The sequence below is a fragment of the Buteo buteo genome, chromosome 26 (assembly GCF_964188355.1).
Source record: "Buteo buteo chromosome 26, bButBut1.hap1.1, whole genome shotgun sequence".
Taxonomy (NCBI): Eukaryota; Metazoa; Chordata; class Aves; order Accipitriformes; family Accipitridae; genus Buteo; species Buteo buteo.
The window spans coordinates 1,205,620-1,222,357 of record NC_134196.1 but is presented as its reverse complement, the minus strand read 5'-3'; the positions used below and the strand labels follow the sequence as shown (position 1 = coordinate 1,222,357).

Genomic DNA, 16,738 nt, shown 5'->3' with positions numbered 1-16,738 from the left:
TGTTTTATGGAGAAACAGAAAACTACGAAGTAACTACAAGTTGAATAACATGCTTTGGGAGAAGACTATCTGAGAGATTGCACTACCTATGCTATAACTAGTACTTTAAAGCTTAAGGATATACTTTGTGTGGACTTAAAAGTCAAAAGTAAAAGTCATCTATGACACTAAATGTTTTTCATGACCACCATCAACTGTGATGCACTGTGCTTAAATCTACAGCCTTCCTCCTTTATGTAGAAATCTGAGAGGTTAGGCTGTCTGAATAGTTGGAAAGAAATCTGAGGAAGGATCCAGATTCATTAGAAATTCAGCATCTGAACTGAAATAAAATATTGTTATTAAAGGGCATTTTTTTTAAGTCTCATCTGTCACATAAGTAAATAGGTGTTATACTCCAATTCTCTCTTCTATTTTAATATATGTAGGACTTTTATTTAACTATGGTATGCAGACAAGATAAGTTCATTTATAACAAGCATAGTGACATGAGATGGAAGAATATATTGCCTTTCTATGTTAAATGTGGATGGCTGGTCAGGAGAAACAAGGAAGAGGAACTATATGCAGTAACTGCAGGAAAATATTCCAGTCATATTTTAGCTAAAGAAAAAGAGGATTTGGTATACAGAACTCATCACTTTGCCTGTACGAATAAAAACATGCTAAAAACCATCATGAAAACACTGTTGGTGGCATAGAAAACAGAACATCAGTCATAAACTGCTATGAAAGGAAACTGAGCTCTTTATATGCACAATTTCAAGGGGGAAACATGGCTAAAAAGGCAGAGAACAAAATGGTAAATTTTGTGATTCATCATTACTGAGTGTAACTAGTTTCTAGTGAGGAATAGAAAAAATAATGCTTTAGACTAGATTTCCAGCTGTCCATGTCTCATTTGAAAAGAAAATGTTAGAATACCTGTGGTTTTGAGTGATTTTTCAAACATCAGTGGTGAAAAAAACCCTCCTTCCCTAATTTCCAAGAGAATCAAAACAGACACCCTTCCTTCTCAGGCACTTCAGTGTGAGCATTGGTCCTGAAAAGAGACAAATGCTCCTGCCTCACCCTGTGTTTCTGAGGGCAAAAATGAGACCTGGGAGGCCTCTGTTGCAAATCATGGGATTTTCAAATGGCCCGATCAGGACCTTCTGCAAAGCCGTGCTCTGCTTCAGACCCAGGTAATCTCTCCCCCCCCCCTTACTAAATATCCACCTATAGAAAGTTGTCTTTCTTAGTATACTACATCAAATAAACTGAGATTGTTAAACAAAAAGTAATCCTTAAATGTTTTAAACCTAGTTCTAAGCCTCGAATTTCAGCATGGCTACTAATAAAGTCCATCTCTGAATAGCAGGTGATCAGTACTTAGTACTACTTCTTTGAACAAGAGAGGGCTGATAAAAAGGAAAAAAAAACGTCCTCTGCCCGTTTCGGGGAAAAAATAAGAAAACCACCAACGCCCCCTCCCAAAAAAACCCCCAAAACTAAACCAAACCAACACACCTTGAAAACTGTGTAAGAAGCAAGTACATTTTCAAACAAGTCCCGCGATTCTCATCTTGTTTCCCAGCACCACTTCAGCCAGGCACTCCAGTGTTACCTCTCCCTTCTTGAAAAACATTTTCGATTAATGCCTTGCCACAGTGACTCACTCCCCCGCCTCCCGAGGGAGGACACTGCAAAAAGCAACTGTGTTCCTCACCCTAGGTCTCCAGGGGCACTTTTAAAGAACAAAGAAAACACACACACACACACACACACACCCGCCCCAGCCCGGGGCTCTCAGCTCCCGGCGGTGCTTTCCTGCCTCCCCTCCCGCTGGGTTTGTTCTCGTCTGCATACACCACCACCGAAAGAAAAAGAAATAAGATCTTGGTTTACCCATATCTGCCTAACAGAGGCAGGAATGCAGTGTCCCTTCCAGTGAAAGAAAAAAAAACCCAAATCGGTTCCGAAGAAACAGAGCGGAGAGAACCCTTCCAGCGGGACAGAGTCCCCGAGACACCAACGGCGGAGAGGATCCTCTCTATAAATACCAGCCCCTTGCTGATTATCCTGATTTCTATCCCCCGATACCCCCTTCCTCTCCTTTTTTTTTTTTTTAAAACCTGCCTCTGACTGTGTCCGAGACTACTCACCGCTTTGGCCCCCACCTCCAAGAAGCCGAAGCGGCGGCGGGCGGCTCCAAAGCCGGCGGGCCCCAGCGGCACCGAGCTGATCACCGAGGCCGGGACCCCCTCCACGGAGCGCAGGGGGCTCCCACGCTCAAGAAGGCCAAGGCAGCAGCGAAGACCCCCAAGAAGGTGGCGGCTGCCGCGGCCAAGAGGCCCAAAAAGGTGGTACCAAAGAGCGCAGCCAAGGTGAAGAAGGCAGAGCCCAGGGGGAAACACTAAGAGGAAAGGAAAGTTTGACAGAAAAAAACCCAACAGTGATTTTAAACGCCACCCACACTGTCAGAATGAAAAAGAAAGAATTGAAACATCAGTTCAAGTCTAGGCTGGTACACGATGATGCCCTGCCACGCGTATATACGACTTTCCATAGCGCTGCTATACGGGCCCACACGCTATGGAAAAATACACTTGAGCGTATTTTAGCTTAAGTCCCGATCCTCCAGTACGATTTCCAGCCCCAGCAGGCAAAAGAACAGAGCAGCCACCACTCAAAGGACACTCGGGCTCCTTTTACACCCGCGGAATTGAGCAGCGGCGGCTGCGCCGGGAGAAACGCGCGCCCCGCCCGCCCAGCGTTTGAAAACCGCGCGCTACCCTCGGATTGGACGCCGGCGGCCCCGCCCCTCGCCGAGGGCGGGCACAGAAACCCCGCCCCCTCCCCTCCCGCCACGGCCACCTCCGCGGGATTAACGCCGCTTCCCCCCACTGAAGGCACAGAGCAGAGAGCAGCGAGCCCACCCATGCCGTGTGCTTATCCCCCCTACCCACACCACGCTGCGCTGACTGACCCCAGTCTAAACCGCTGTCTTTTATTGTTTTCTTCAGAAAACGGAAGCTGAGAAACGCTTACGTAAGTACGTTAACTTCTTAAAGGAAAATGCAGGGACCTACACCGATCAGCAAAATATAAAGTTGAAGGAATATATAGTAAGTTTATGCATCAGAAACCTTCCCTCGACCTCTGTAAAGTTTCCAGAGATAACAAAACACAGTTTCAGAGAAGCAAGTATTTGTAGGGTGGGGTGTTCCTGCTCTTTCAGGGAAGATGTGGGTGGCTCTGAAAAGAGCCTTTGGGTTGTTTGTTGGAAGAGTTTTACTTGGCTTTAGCCTTGTGGCTGTCGGTCTTCTTGGGCAGCAGGACGGCCTGGATGTTGGGCAGCACCCCGCCCTGCGCGATGGTCACCTTGCCCAGCAGCTTGTTGAGCTCCTCGTCGTTGCGGATGGCCAGCTGCAGGTGCCGGGGGATGATGCGCGTCTTCTTGTTGTCGCGGGCCGCGTTGCCCGCCAGCTCCAGGATCTCGGCCGTCAGGTACTCCAGCACGGCCGCCAGGTACACCGGGGCGCCGGCGCCCACCCGCTCCGCGTAGTTGCCCTTGCGCAGCAGCCGGTGCACGCGGCCCACGGGGAACTGCAGCCCGGCCCGCGACGAGCGCGACTTGGCCTTGGCCCGCGCCTTCCCGCCCTGCTTCCCGCGGCCAGACATGTCTCAAGAATTAAAAAAAAAAAAACAAAAAACAAAAAGCAAACCTGCGTAAAAGAGTAAAAAAACAAGCTGCGGGAGCCGAAGAAATGCGGTAAGAGCTGCCACCCTGCCTTTTTATCCCTTCCTTCTGCGCTTCGGTGGGACTTCTGATTGGCGGAGGCTGCGATTGTGAAGTTAACCAATGGGAAGAGAGATGAAATTGCGACCAATCGGAGGTGCCAGATGGTTTGACATCACGAAGCCGGATTGTCCAATAGACAAGAACAGCCTTGAGTCATCTCATTTGCATACCGTCCCTATAAATACGGGGGTCGCCGCTATTGTATTTACGTCGTTCCTGCGGTAGACAGGTAGCGACAGGCTTGTAAAATGCCGGAACCAGCTAAATCCGCTCCTGCTCCGAAGAAGGGCTCCAAGAAAGCTGTCACCAAGACGCAGAAAAAGGGTGACAAGAAGCGTAGAAAGACTAGGAAGGAGAGCTACTCGATCTACGTGTACAAGGTGCTGAAGCAGGTGCACCCCGACACGGGTATCTCCTCCAAGGCCATGGGCATCATGAACTCCTTCGTCAACGACATCTTCGAGCGCATCGCCGGCGAGGCCTCGCGCCTGGCGCACTACAACAAGCGCTCCACCATCACCTCGCGGGAGATCCAGACGGCCGTGCGGCTCCTGCTGCCCGGCGAGCTGGCCAAGCACGCCGTCTCCGAGGGCACCAAGGCTGTCACCAAGTACACCAGCTCCAAGTAAATCTCTGGAAGATCATCTAACCCAAAGGCTCTTTTAAGAGCCACCCACATTTTCAGTAAAAGAGTCGTTCACACTGATTCGATTTGGTGAGTGGTACTTGTATTTAGTGCTGTTTTCGTTCCCAGACTAGGACATTTTAATAGTAGAGAAAATACTTGTCATGTTAAAAGTACCGGGAATGATTGGGGTGGTTTTGTGTGTGCCTACCCTGACTGCTCATTGGGCAGCTGAATCAAAAGGCCGTTAAGCACATAATCGAGTTCTAAAACTACTGAGGTTTTCTTTCCTCATTTTAGAACAATTAGCTGCAGTAAGTACAGAGAAATATGCACGGTAGCATTCAGTTTGTTTTTTTCCCTCTGCTGTTCTGGCATGAAATAAAGAATTATTTATTTTTTAACAACAGCTTTATTCTAATGCAGTTTATACCTTTCCTAATAAAATGTTGTCCCTTTTAAACATCAGCTGTCATTCTCAACTGACTTGGCCAAAAGCCAGAGCAGCTTGTTTACTCAGAGCTCCATAAGGATTAGTCTGTGAACGTGTGATATTTGGGAGACAATATTTAATGAAATTTATCGTGCCACATGCAGCAGAAGTGAAATGCTATAGGGAACAATGTAATTTCATTACTCCCAGAGATTTGATATGGATGTGACGTAGTTTTTTTTGTGTCGTCTCTGATGCAGAGTAAGTGCCGCAGAATAAAGTGGTTCCTCATAGGTCCTAAGTGACAACGTAATAGGAAAATACAAGTAAAAAATAATTCATGCTTAAAAAAAAAAGTGAACCAGAGCGCTTTATCGAACTTCAGGTGGTGCAGGATGTTTGCAGGGAAGGCTGGTTTTTCAAAGAAGCCTTTCGCAAGGGGGGCTGAAATCCCGGCTGCCCGGGACAGAGGCGGCGATAAAAGCCTCTGCTGCGGGGCCGGGGTAAAAACTCCGCGTCCGCCGGCGGGTTACCGCTGTGGCGGAGCGCCCGGCCGCCACCGGCCCCGCTCGGCGGGGCAGAGCCGAGGAGACGGGAACCGAGACAGCGCGGGAGGGGACTGCGGCGCGGGAACCGGCCGTGCCCCGCCCCCCGCTCCGCGCCGGACGGCGGGCTTTTCAAATGCTTCCCATTGTCCAATGGAATGTGTGCCTTCCCGCTAGCCAATCACAGGGCGGTGATGGCTATAAATAGCGGCCCGGCGGCCGCTCTCCGCACAGATTTGTGTTGCTCCGTGCTCGGCGGCGGCTCCGGGGAAGATGGCGCGCACGAAGCAGACGGCGCGTAAGTCGACGGGCGGGAAGGCGCCCCGCAAGCAGCTGGCCACCAAGGCGGCCCGCAAGAGCGCGCCGGCCACGGGCGGCGTGAAGAAGCCGCACCGCTACCGGCCCGGCACGGTGGCGCTGCGCGAGATCCGGCGCTACCAGAAGTCGACGGAGCTGCTGATCCGCAAGCTGCCCTTCCAGCGCCTGGTGCGGGAGATCGCGCAGGACTTCAAGACCGACCTGCGCTTCCAGAGCTCGGCCGTGATGGCGCTGCAGGAGGCGAGCGAGGCCTACCTGGTGGGGCTCTTCGAGGACACCAACCTCTGCGCCATCCACGCCAAGCGCGTCACCATCATGCCCAAGGACATCCAGCTGGCCCGCCGCATCCGCGGCGAGCGTGCTTAAGCTTCTAGCAAACGGATCTCTCAGACTACCGAAAACCCAAAGGCTCTTTTAAGAGCCACCACATGGCCACTAAAGAGAGCTGTAAACTCTTAGTCCTGTGTGGGCAGCGATGTGTTTCCATGTGCTTTTCGTGACCAAGAGCCCGTATCCCGCCGAGTAAGTACCAAACAAAACGTGTACGTCACTTTTCAGAGGGGTTGAAAATTATTCTGGCCGTAGCGAAACGGCATGGTGTGGTTAACGCCAGCTGAGGTGGTCATGCTAGGGCAAGTCTCCGTTCAGGGTCAAAATTCCTTTCTACACGTTCTCTCTACTTCCTTTTTAGCTGGTAAGGAAAAAGTTTTAACCGTGGGCTTTCCTTTTCTGAAGAAGATACCCAGCTCTAAAAGATTTGTATACATTTTTAATCTGCCTGTATGTCTTGAAAGTAATCACGCACAGCACCTTTAAATTATAAAGGCAAGACTTTACAGCACTCTGCATTGTCGATTAGAGAAGATGTGTTCAGAGTTAATGCTATTGTAAATTGTCTCCTGCTGTGCTGCGTTTAGTTTATGTTCTTATGGTAACAACATTACGGTTTATTGTACCAACAGAAATATTGTTTCCTTTCCACCCCCCACCCCCCCTTTTTTTTTTTTGGTGTGGGTGTTGTTTTATTTCTAAAGGCTCAAGGAGCCCGTTCCCACCCGCTCGGCAGTTTTCTCAGTGCTTTATCACTCGTGGTCTGTCCCTGTTGTGAGCGATGTCCCCCGGGCATCTTCAGCCCTTCTCAAGCACTTTTATTTTATTCCTGTGGTAAGCGTTGTGTTTCCAGAGAGAGCTGGGGGTAGGGCAGCGGCAAGGGTAATTTCTGCGAGTCCCGTTTCCAAAAGAGGTGTGCTTTTTCTGATGTTTTCCTGGGGACATACTCGTGGCATCCTTCATGGTTCTGGGTATATTCTGGGTATATCTGGTGTGAATGATTAGAGACGCCTATTTGGATCAATTTTCTCCATCTGTATTTAGGCTCCCAAAAATATTTGCTGAACTGAGTACAGAGGAAGCGTCTTCCAAGGAGTATTAGTGATTAAAAACTTGACCTTGAGTCCAGAATTTTGTGTAAATGGAGGCTCTTCCTATCCGTCATATTTGGTGAGTTTTGTGCACCTACCTGGAAAACGGGGTTTCTCCCTGCCTGTAAGTTCAGCTGCACAACCCCTTGCTCTCCTACTCAATAAATCTGCAATTGGTGCCTGAAAAATTTAGATTTCCAAAATTATCTCTGACTTTCCGTCGCCTTTCAATATTTTTTTATACTGTAGGCCTTTTTATGTAATTTGGGGAGCTTGCTGTTCCACTGCAGTATTGGAAAGAATGTCTTTTTGGTTTTTCAGTGCTACAAGTGAGCAGCTGTGCCTTTAAGAAGCGGTCAGACTGAGCTGACTGCATCCCTCATTTAAACTCAGAAACAAGGAGCCACGGGGAATTGCGGAGATAAAATATTTCTTTTGGAAAGCCTAAATCTGCAAGACACTTGGTTTTCTCTTAGCTGCTGATTACGCTTCATCTTAGCAAATCTTCCTGTCCCTGTGTCAGGGACTGGGACTCTGCAGCAAAATCTGACCAATCAAGAGCCTCGACACCATTTTCTTTCCCTTGTTTTTCTCACTTTCAGCCATTTTCTGTTACTTAACCTCGGAGGGATAAGGTGTGGGGGGGAAGGCATCGAGAATAGTACTTTGGGAATTAAGATACTCTATATGATTCCCCCCCCCCCCCCCCCATTTGTTCATTGACATAGGATTCGTGTTTTTCAGAACAGATTTTTTTTTTGTAATAGATGGTTACTAGTGAGATTGCAGAAATGAGTCTTAGTGAAAGCAAACTCATTTCCTGTTACTGCCTGGGATAGCGAGAGATCTATTTATCTAAGCCTGTTTACATATGTTTATGATAAAATTATTTATAATTAAATCCAATAAAATAGCTATTTTAAATATTTTGTATTGTGGATATTTAGTATCTTGTATAATCCAATGGCCAGAATTCTTAAATTCCAGCAGAATTTTAGGTAAAAAATAACGGTTTTTTGCATGTTGAAGAAATAAATGATTTTTGAGGAGTGAGACAGGGAAGCAGGTTTTTATTTGCCTTAATCTCTGTCATTTTTCCTCTAGTCTTTTGAAGGCTGTGGACTGTTTGAATAAATAACAGTATTATTTGGACTCATTCTGAGACTTGAATGCTTGAATTGTGAAAACCACTAACACTCTATCAGCTGAGAAGGAAAGAGATGTGCAAGGATCTTTGCAGGAAGGGTGAGCTCATATAAACTCTAAATTATAACGCCTGAGTCTGAAGTAGTTTTGGGGTGTTATATGTTATGAAAGACACTTATAATAACTTACCATAGCTTGTCCTAGTGGACCAGCTATGCAAGTAGGAAGAATTTACTGTGTGGATTTTGAAGCCTGTAACAGCTGCAGATGGTTGCAGTAGTGATATGGGAACAGTGGTTGACGGTAGCTTATAGAGTGGGCTTTGCTCTTCCCTCCTTACGCAAGTGATAAATCCTATCTGGAGTGCCATCGGTTTGCATATGGTGTTGAATCACTTCAGTATAAAAGAGGAACAATAGAAATCCCAAATCAGATGTTGGTTGGGGGGGGGGGAATCCTTTCATAAGGTATGAACAAGAACTGATATAATGAGTATTTAAGTTGGGTTTCTTGGGTGAAGATAAACTACTTAGACTTGAAAGACATCTTGCACTTGCTATAAATTCAGAGGAAAAACTGATTATCAGTTAAGACTGATACAAAATAGCTCCTGGAAGGTGTTTGCTAAAACAAAACCCAATCATATCATGATTTAGAAATAAAACTGAATTTGCCATACACAGTTTATTTGATGTAATATTTCTTCAGTCTAAGACACACACAGGTGACTTAGAGCAAGATCTCCTGAGTCAAAATGAGAGTAAAAGTGGAGGCCTCTCTGGTACCAGCAAAGTCCAGGAGCATTTCTGTTCTTTTTTGCAGGAGAGCCTGAGCTAATGAATACTGCCAGGTAGAAGCTGGCTCTGAGCAAGACCAGTGTGCTGACTAGCTGAGGACTGGTTTGCAAACTGCTCATGCTTTGCCCTTGTGCCTGTTGGTAATCATATAAGGTGCTTTTGCAGGTGATTTTAGATGCTCAGTAAGATATTTGGCTAAGACTGTTCCTGGCTGTTTAGCTATCCTCTGTGAGTGATCTAGTACTGTGTTGGTATGACCTGGCTCAAATCACTGCTTGGAAGAATGTACTGCCTATCTGTCCCATGGGTAAGATAGAGCATAACCACTGATGTCCTTGTGAAATACTTCCTTTCATCAGAAATATATAAAAGAAGGTCTGATGAAAGCATCTTTCTAGAACAAAAATATTTGAACCAGCCCTACTTGACACTTACTAGTTTCTGAAAAACCTTGAATAGATATATCCATATGAAAAAGGTGAGGTTTTCATTTGAATTAATTATTGTAATGTAAAAACTTTGTAAAGGTGGTATGGTGGCTTCTGTGCAAGCCAGTATCTAAAGATAAATCCTAAACATGCTATCACATTCTTTTCATTTGCAAATCCTTTTCAGGGCTGCTTCATAAGTGAATCGCCTGTTTGTTACAGTCTTCAGTAATCACAAACAGTGAAGCCTGAGCTCAGCCAGCCTGGGCAGTTCTGCATTGCTGCCCCTTTTCTCTCTTCTTTCCCACTTTTAAGTCATGTTGTATGTTCAGCTGAGTATAAGCATCTTTCAGACTGTAGATGTTCATACTGTCGTGATAACGACGTTTGTACATATTATAGATAGGTGAGCTTTAGGAAGTACTGTTTGTCAGCTACTATTTTTATGGATTTGTCTGCTGGCCACCATAACTTGGTCTGACCCTAGGATGCTGCTGATTAACGTAAGGTCCAAGTGTAAAGGTTTCCAATTGCTCTTTCAGTTCTCAGGTTACAGCTCGAGCTGGGTGCCTCCAAAGAGGGACTTCTACAGTATATCACACCCCTCAGTTATACCTGTACCACCCAGCACTCGATCCCCAAGTCCAATCACTTAATTTTGGTCAGTGGTCTTGATTTCTTACTGGTTTTCACTGTTGCTGGGCTGGCCGCCTCCTGAAGTTACCTCATTCTCTCGGAATTGTTTCCTTGGTCCTTATCTTATTCATTCCATTCCTATCTGAGAGATTCAGCTAGTTCTGTGTTAACAGTATTAGTATTATCAAAAAGTTTACTCTTGGTCAGCTCTTGTGGCCTAAGGCTTCAACTACTTTAGCTACTAGTGCTAAATGAGACTATTCAGAGAGAAGAATACAGTTAATCAAATTTCTTCTATAACAGTATGAAGCAATAGTCAAATGGGAAGTGCTGTTCTCAGCAAAGCTGTTACTGAAGTAAAAATGGCTAGTAATAAAAAGGCAATCTACTCGTAGAACATAATATATAAACCAATGCAAACCAAATTTGATTAAAAGCAGATAGTGGATGAAAAGCGTAAGCTCAATTTGATACCTTGGCTTTGAGAGACAAACTCTTCTAACTATAAGGTGGTGGTGTTACAGTGCTCTATATATTGTAAAAGATGCATTGCCCTAGTTCTAAACTTGGGTCCAACAAGCATTTCAATGCCTTTTAGAAAGTTAGGAAAATATACTGCAGCATAGACCACAAGAACTGTAGCAGGTACTACTTGCCAGCACAAAGTTCTTTGTAAAATTAGAGTCCAGGAGAGGAGACCTTTCTGGGTCCTTTAATCTCTTTTACCCAGGAACAGTTATTGCTTATAGGACAGCACTGTGGCAAATTCCCTAAGTATCCAGGTTGTAGTCTGTGTGAAAACTCTCACACTCTGTAGGAATATCTTAATTTCCTAGGTGACAGTACAGAGCAGCAGTGTTACAAAAGACACCCTCCTGACTTCTGGTGAACACTTCACTGTTCTCTAACTGCTAAACTCTGAAGCCTTAAACTCCTTCAGGAAAGATTGGTGACCTTTACAACTCTGAGTACTCAGACAGCATTAGTAACTGAAATAGTGAGAAGGGGAAAAAATTCAGATTTGTCCAAAAATGTGAAAGCCCACATATTCCCGGAACTCTGGAAATAGGCAGGATGTGCAAGCACCAGAGAGAAGAGCAGAAGAATAGCTGTAAGTATGGGGGGTGTCAATTGCTCCTGGGTACTAGGTAATCACGATCTCAAAATGTCTACCTGCAGCTCATCTGGGACACCCAGGCTGTGAAAACAGTGTGGAGCACAAAGCAAGGGACAGTATGAACTAAAGCAATTGAGAGAAGAGGAGAGGAAGAGAATGATCAGTCCTGGACCAACAAGGCATTCAGCTACGGAGACAGCAGTTGGTGAGTAAGTCCTGATGGTGACAGAAGTGTTAGAAGTTGGAGAGACAGAGGAATAGAATTGCTGTTAACTTCTAAACTGCACAAGAGGCCGTTTGAAGATGAGCAGATTTTAGCCAACACCTCCCTTGCCCTGGAGACTGGCTGAGGGCTCACAGCAAGTATTCCTTGTCCTGCCTGTCCCTGCAAGCAATACTGGCCTGCCCACTTGCAAACTTGGTCTTCTAAGTGTGTGTTGGGATGTGTGAGTGAAATAACTTTTGCTTTAAAATAAAAATGCCTTCCCTTCCTTGTAAATTCTTGCACTGTGCTTTGCTGCAGGACATCAATGTTTAGATGTTGTGGGGTTTTTTTGGTGGTGTTTTTTTTTTCTTCTTAACATCAGTTAATAGTTAATCATAGAGAGAGAACTATTTGTTACCCAGTTTCCAGGCAGCGGTAGCGTATGGCTTCAGTTCCAGAACTGATTCTGCCTTGCAGGCTGTTTTACCCTCAAGCACTGTGACAAGTTGTTAGCACAGGACTGGGAAGAAAATGTGTTACTGGGCTTGATCATTGCATCTTTACACATCAGCAAAGACTGTACTGTGCTGTGTCATCTGTTCTGATCTATGTCTGGAGATTAAATGTAGTCAAGACATTAAAAAAGCTGCTCAAATCTCCTGTGTATCTTTTTTGCTGCTCTCTTGTCCATTTATCCTGACCCACCACTACATGTTTCCTAAGACCTTCCAACATTTCCTTGCATGCCTGACCCATATCATAAATATTTGAGATAGTTGTGAGCATCCCCTTTCTCTCTGCACCTGTGTTTTTGTATGTTATCCCAAGCACAACACTGATCCATCAGGATGGACCAGTACAGCTATACAAAGTGCTGGCCTGTAAGAGCTTCAATCTGTGAGGCTATTAATAAGGAACAAATTGTTCCAGAGGGCACACAAGATAATTTTTGAGAAATGTTCAGTATGCTCCTGTCAATTTTAGCACAGTATGCCAATGTTGTAATGTACATGTGGATGCAGAGCTTAATGTATGGTGTAAGAAGCATGACAGAAAAGGGAAGAAGGTTTCTGGGACACAGTCTTTCAGGAACAGCCAAAAATAAAATGTAAAACTTTCAGATGCCAATTCAGTGAGCTGAGCTCTGAACATTTTCAGAATTAATTCAGACTGTTAGTCCATGAAAAGCAGTTAAGAACCCCACTCCACCAATGCAATGATAAGTAACATTTGAGAATTTCTGTATGCTTTTCTTCAGTCAACCAGCTCGTTGTCAAAATCACTATCACACTGAGATTAAAGGACTTCCCAGCAAAGAATCATGCTAGCTACAATGTAAGTTAGTTATATAGTGAAATAAAAATGTTAAGAAAGCTTTCTTCTTTTTTTTCCCTTTTTTCTTTTTGTCCCTTTCTCCTAAATGAATTATGGTGCTAGTTGTTGAAACTAAATGTTATTTTCCTTAGTTGTGCCAGTTTTGATCTTCCCATTACTTCTCCCAAACAGGGTAACCTGATAGATTTTTTTTTTGTTGTTGTTGTTGTTCTGTTTTATTTTTAGGGAAAAGGAACATATCCAGGAAAAAAAATGAAGCTCCTTTACATGGATATGGACTAGTCCTCTTCCAGGAGAGATGATTTTAAAAGTCTAAGTGAGGTAACTACACAGACACCAAAGAAAATGCAAGGGTTGCCAATGTCTGGTGCTCTCAGGCTACTTTGCTAATCTCAGTCTAGGCCAATATCAAACACAAGTTTCACCGGACTGAACGTGTCACCCCACCTCTGCATCCAATGCCTGAAAACTGTGACAGAGGCAGCAGCACTGCCAGGCCAGTTCTTGCTGTTTCACTGGTGGTTTGGTAAGTGTGTGCAGCGTCTGAGTTCACCTTGCAGCAGCACAAGTGCAGTCTGCATAGAAATAAAATCAACAGCCCATCTAATGTGAAGTAGTCAATACTGATACGTGCTATGAAGACTGAATAGCAATTGTATGTATATGTGTGTCTGTGTGCGTGTCTATATGCAGTTACACATTTTCAGATATCTGTAACTTCTAGGGTCTTTAGACTTAGGAAGTTCTAAACTTATCTGGTTTGAGGGCCCTGGAATGAATGCCTCTAAGATCACATTAGAGGTATTTTGAAATGTGTTGTATTTAATGAACACTTGTATACATTGTATTTTGAGAACATTTCCAAATACTGATACCTTGTATCCTCAAGAGTTTTTAGGGGACTTGGTTTAATTTTTTAGGTTTATTTTTTTAAAAAAACATATTAGAAATAACATTTTGGAGTTACTATTTATCAGCTATTTAACTAAAAGTACAGTTTAAAGTTCCTGCTAATTCACCACGCTGTCCCAGTATAGATGCAGAGCTCCACTACTATACTATGTAGCACAGCCACCCTCACCCATGTCCCCCCGAAATGCAAACTGAGCTCCCAGAACTTCCCTAGGACCTTCCATGAGGCTCCTCCAGCTCTTTGCTGTTGCAAAAGGGATAGTATTGTATCCTTTCTCCTCCTTGAGATATCTTTCCATAACTGTTTCATTTATTTATCAGTCCTATGGATGTCTTTACTTAACACGCTGATTTGGGTTTTGGAGTTGCTAATTGCTTTTGCTTTGTAAATATAAGAGGCTTATCTGACTGGAGGCTGACACACGTGCTAATGAATCTAACACTTAATTGTACAAGACTCTAGTTTAAATGTAGGAATCAGAGCTGACTGGTGGTGTTTATAAGAAGATGACTAAGCAGAAAAGCCAGGAGGGCCTCATATCAAGGATTAAAAACAAACAAACAAACAACAACAACAACAAAACCAAAACAAATGGGCTATGACACTTCCTTAAATGCTGTACTCACAATTCCGAAACAGTTGGTTGCCTGAATTATAAACAGATTCATTCAATAGATTTATGAAATTGTATAAAAGAAGGCTGAAGAGTTTTGAACAAGGTTGTCTGGTGAGGAGGGAAATGGAAAAAGTTAAAAGATAACAACAGATAATTAAAGGAAAAAACCCTGCTGCCTTATGTTTCTCTGTTTGGAAAAAGTAATATACATAAAGATACATATATACATTCTCTAAAAGGATAGCAATTTCCTTTTTGCACATGTATCTAGTACAATTTCTGGGGCATGAGGGAGGGTTGGTAAAGGTAAAACACTAGATAAATCACCCTAAAAATGTGTGAGCCATTATGATTAATAAATAAGAAAGATGCAGGGGAGTGGGAGGTTTGAAACTGAAACACATTTTTTTTTTTTTTCCTATTTGCCAAAGAACTTACATAAAATTATGCCAGTGAAGATCTTTCATAAAGCTATGAGTTCTCAGGATATGAAGACTAAATGCAAATTAAAGCAGAAGCCACATCAAAAGAAAATCCCTGAAAAGTTCTTCAAGAAATTCTAATTGTTACATTTCTTGAAGACTTATTTATGTTTATTTCAATACTGGTCTGTTAAATGGGAAATTGGTTTATTATTGCCAAAATAACTAGAAATTTGTAAGACTCCGTTCTGTTAAAAAGAAGAAAGGAAAACCCCTAAGTAGCCCAAACCATTTTTTTCTTTTTTTTTGACTATGAAATTGTGTTTAATCTCAGTATAAATTAGTTTAATATTATCTGCGTCAGGAAGTAAAGTTTCACCAAGTCTGCCTTAAGCCGGTAAAGTTAGTAATATTAGAACACTGATCTGTATTTTGCTGTTAACCATTAACAATATGAGTAGCATTCTGATTTTAAGAGGCACGTGTTTAGCAAGGAGATAACCCAGGCATTAGTGTGAGACTATTGCAATAGTTTTTTGTTTCTGTTGAGGTGCTGGGCAAGAATGGGTCTCTTGCTTCCCCAGTAGGAAGCATTCCCAGAACATAACATTGCAACTTGTGCTGCTTCCTTATGGTCTGTTCTCTTAGAATAATTCCTTAGGCTCTCAGCTTTTCTCACAAGGGTAAAAAATATGCTTGATAGGTAAAGGCATGACAGATATATGTATGTGTTTGTGTGTATGTGTGTGCGCATGTGCTGCGAGGGAAAAAAACCAATAAACTGACCACGTTTTAATCCGCAAGAAGGAAATAGTATGTTATGTTCAATAAAGGAAGAAACCCCTCTTTTTCACGAGATTGAGTGCTTCCTTCCCCTCCTCTTTTAAGCAACACGTAGAAAGACTTAGTAAAGAAAGAAGCTGGAGGTCGAAGAGAACGCGGCTGGCAGAGATTATTTAAATACAGCTGGGGAAGGCATCTACGTAGGCAAACACTAATAAATAAAAAATTAAAAAGCAACACATGAAGCGTCCAAAGCGGGGGCGGAGCGGCAGCGCCGAGCGCGGCCCCGGATTGGTGGGATTTTGCCGCAGACCCGCGGGCAGCGGGGAGGAACCGGGCCGGGGCCGGGGCCGGCACCCCCGCTCCTGCCACGGGCGGGGGCCCAGAGCGGCCTCGGAACCGTCACCGTCACCCGCCCAGGGCCGGGCCGGGGAAGAAGCAAACAGGCGCGCAGGCGGGCGGCGGGCAGGGGCAGCGCGCAGGGCGGCCCGAGTGCGGGGAGCGCGGGGCGGCAGCCCGGCCCGAGTGCGGGGAGCGCGGGGCGGCAGCCCGGCCCCGCTCGCCGCCCGCAGAGCCGGCGGACGCGTGGCGGGGGCCGGCGCCGGGGAAAGCGCCTCGGCCGCCGCCTCGCGGGAAGCCGGCGCCGAGGCGCGCGGGGGCCTCCCGGGGGCGGCGAGCGGGGGAAAGGGCGGAGACTGCGGCCGAGCCCCCGCCTCCCCGCCGCCCGCCTGCCGCCGCAGTCCTCAACCAGGTCGGCTCCCGGGGAATATACCGCGGCTCCGCGGCGCCGGCGGCGGGCAGTGCGAGGCTGCGGGGAGTGCCGCCATGTCCGGCAGAGGCAAGGGCGGGAAGGGGCTCGGCAAGGGGGGCGCCAAGCGGCACCGCAAGGTGCTGCGCGACAACATCCAGGGCATCACCAAGCCGGCCATCCGGCGCCTGGCTCGGCGCGGCGGCGTGAAGCGCATCTCGGGGCTCATCTACGAGGAGACGCGCGGCGTGCTGAAGGTCTTCCTGGAGAACGTGATCCGCGACGCCGTCACCTACACCGAGCACGCCAAGAGGAAGACGGTCACGGCCATGGACGTGGTCTACGCCCTCAAGCGCCAGGGACGCACCCTCTACGGCTTCGGCGGCTGAACGCGCATCTCGGACCTTAACGCTGTCAAAACACCAAGGCTCTTTTCAGAGCCACCCACACGTTTCACAACGAGAGC

General features: G+C 45.6%; 4 protein-coding genes and 1 long non-coding RNA gene across 5 annotated transcripts; 4 read left to right on the top strand and 1 right to left on the bottom strand.

Moving 5' to 3' along the window:
• Window positions 1–2,987: 2,987 nt before the first annotated feature.
• Window positions 2,988–3,747, bottom strand: LOC142045081 (histone H2A-IV). Its single transcript, XM_075058239.1, has one exon. It carries the CDS (start codon window positions 3,661–3,663, stop codon window positions 3,274–3,276), a length of 390 nt encoding a protein of 129 aa, XP_074914340.1. The 5' UTR covers window positions 3,664–3,747; the 3' UTR covers window positions 2,988–3,273.
• A 237-nt stretch (window positions 3,748–3,984) lies between these two features.
• On the top strand, window positions 3,985–4,490 carry LOC142045082 (histone H2B 8). The gene has a single exon (XM_075058241.1). The coding sequence runs from the start codon at window positions 4,033–4,035 to the stop codon at window positions 4,411–4,413; it is 381 nt and encodes a 126-aa protein (XP_074914342.1). The 5' UTR covers window positions 3,985–4,032; the 3' UTR covers window positions 4,414–4,490.
• Window positions 4,491–5,611: 1,121 nt separating this feature from the next.
• On the top strand, window positions 5,612–6,132 carry LOC142045080 (histone H3). Its single transcript, XM_075058238.1, has one exon. The coding sequence runs from the start codon at window positions 5,661–5,663 to the stop codon at window positions 6,069–6,071; it is 411 nt and encodes a 136-aa protein (XP_074914339.1). The 5' UTR covers window positions 5,612–5,660; the 3' UTR covers window positions 6,072–6,132.
• Window positions 6,133–8,381: 2,249 nt separating this feature from the next.
• LOC142045083 (uncharacterized) lies at window positions 8,382–16,255 on the top strand. The gene is made up of 3 exons (XR_012654523.1): window positions 8,382–9,222; window positions 11,313–11,455; window positions 13,016–16,255. It is a non-coding gene; the product is annotated as an uncharacterized LOC142045083 (long non-coding RNA).
• Window positions 16,256–16,333: 78 nt separating this feature from the next.
• On the top strand, window positions 16,334–16,721 carry LOC142045054 (histone H4). Its single transcript, XM_075058178.1, has one exon. The coding sequence runs from the start codon at window positions 16,350–16,352 to the stop codon at window positions 16,659–16,661; it is 312 nt and encodes a 103-aa protein (XP_074914279.1). The 5' UTR covers window positions 16,334–16,349; the 3' UTR covers window positions 16,662–16,721.
• The last annotated feature ends 17 nt before the right edge of the window (window positions 16,722–16,738 follow it).

Excerpts from the sequence above, each read along its gene's own strand:
- LOC142045081 (XM_075058239.1), bottom strand. The coding sequence starts at position 3,663 with ATGTCTGGCCGCGGGAAGCAGGGCGGGAAGGCGCGGGCCAAGGCCAAG.
- LOC142045082 (XM_075058241.1), top strand. The coding sequence starts at position 4,033 with ATGCCGGAACCAGCTAAATCCGCTCCTGCTCCGAAGAAGGGCTCCAAG.
- LOC142045080 (XM_075058238.1), top strand. The coding sequence starts at position 5,661 with ATGGCGCGCACGAAGCAGACGGCGCGTAAGTCGACGGGCGGGAAGGCG.
- LOC142045054 (XM_075058178.1), top strand. The coding sequence starts at position 16,350 with ATGTCCGGCAGAGGCAAGGGCGGGAAGGGGCTCGGCAAGGGGGGCGCC.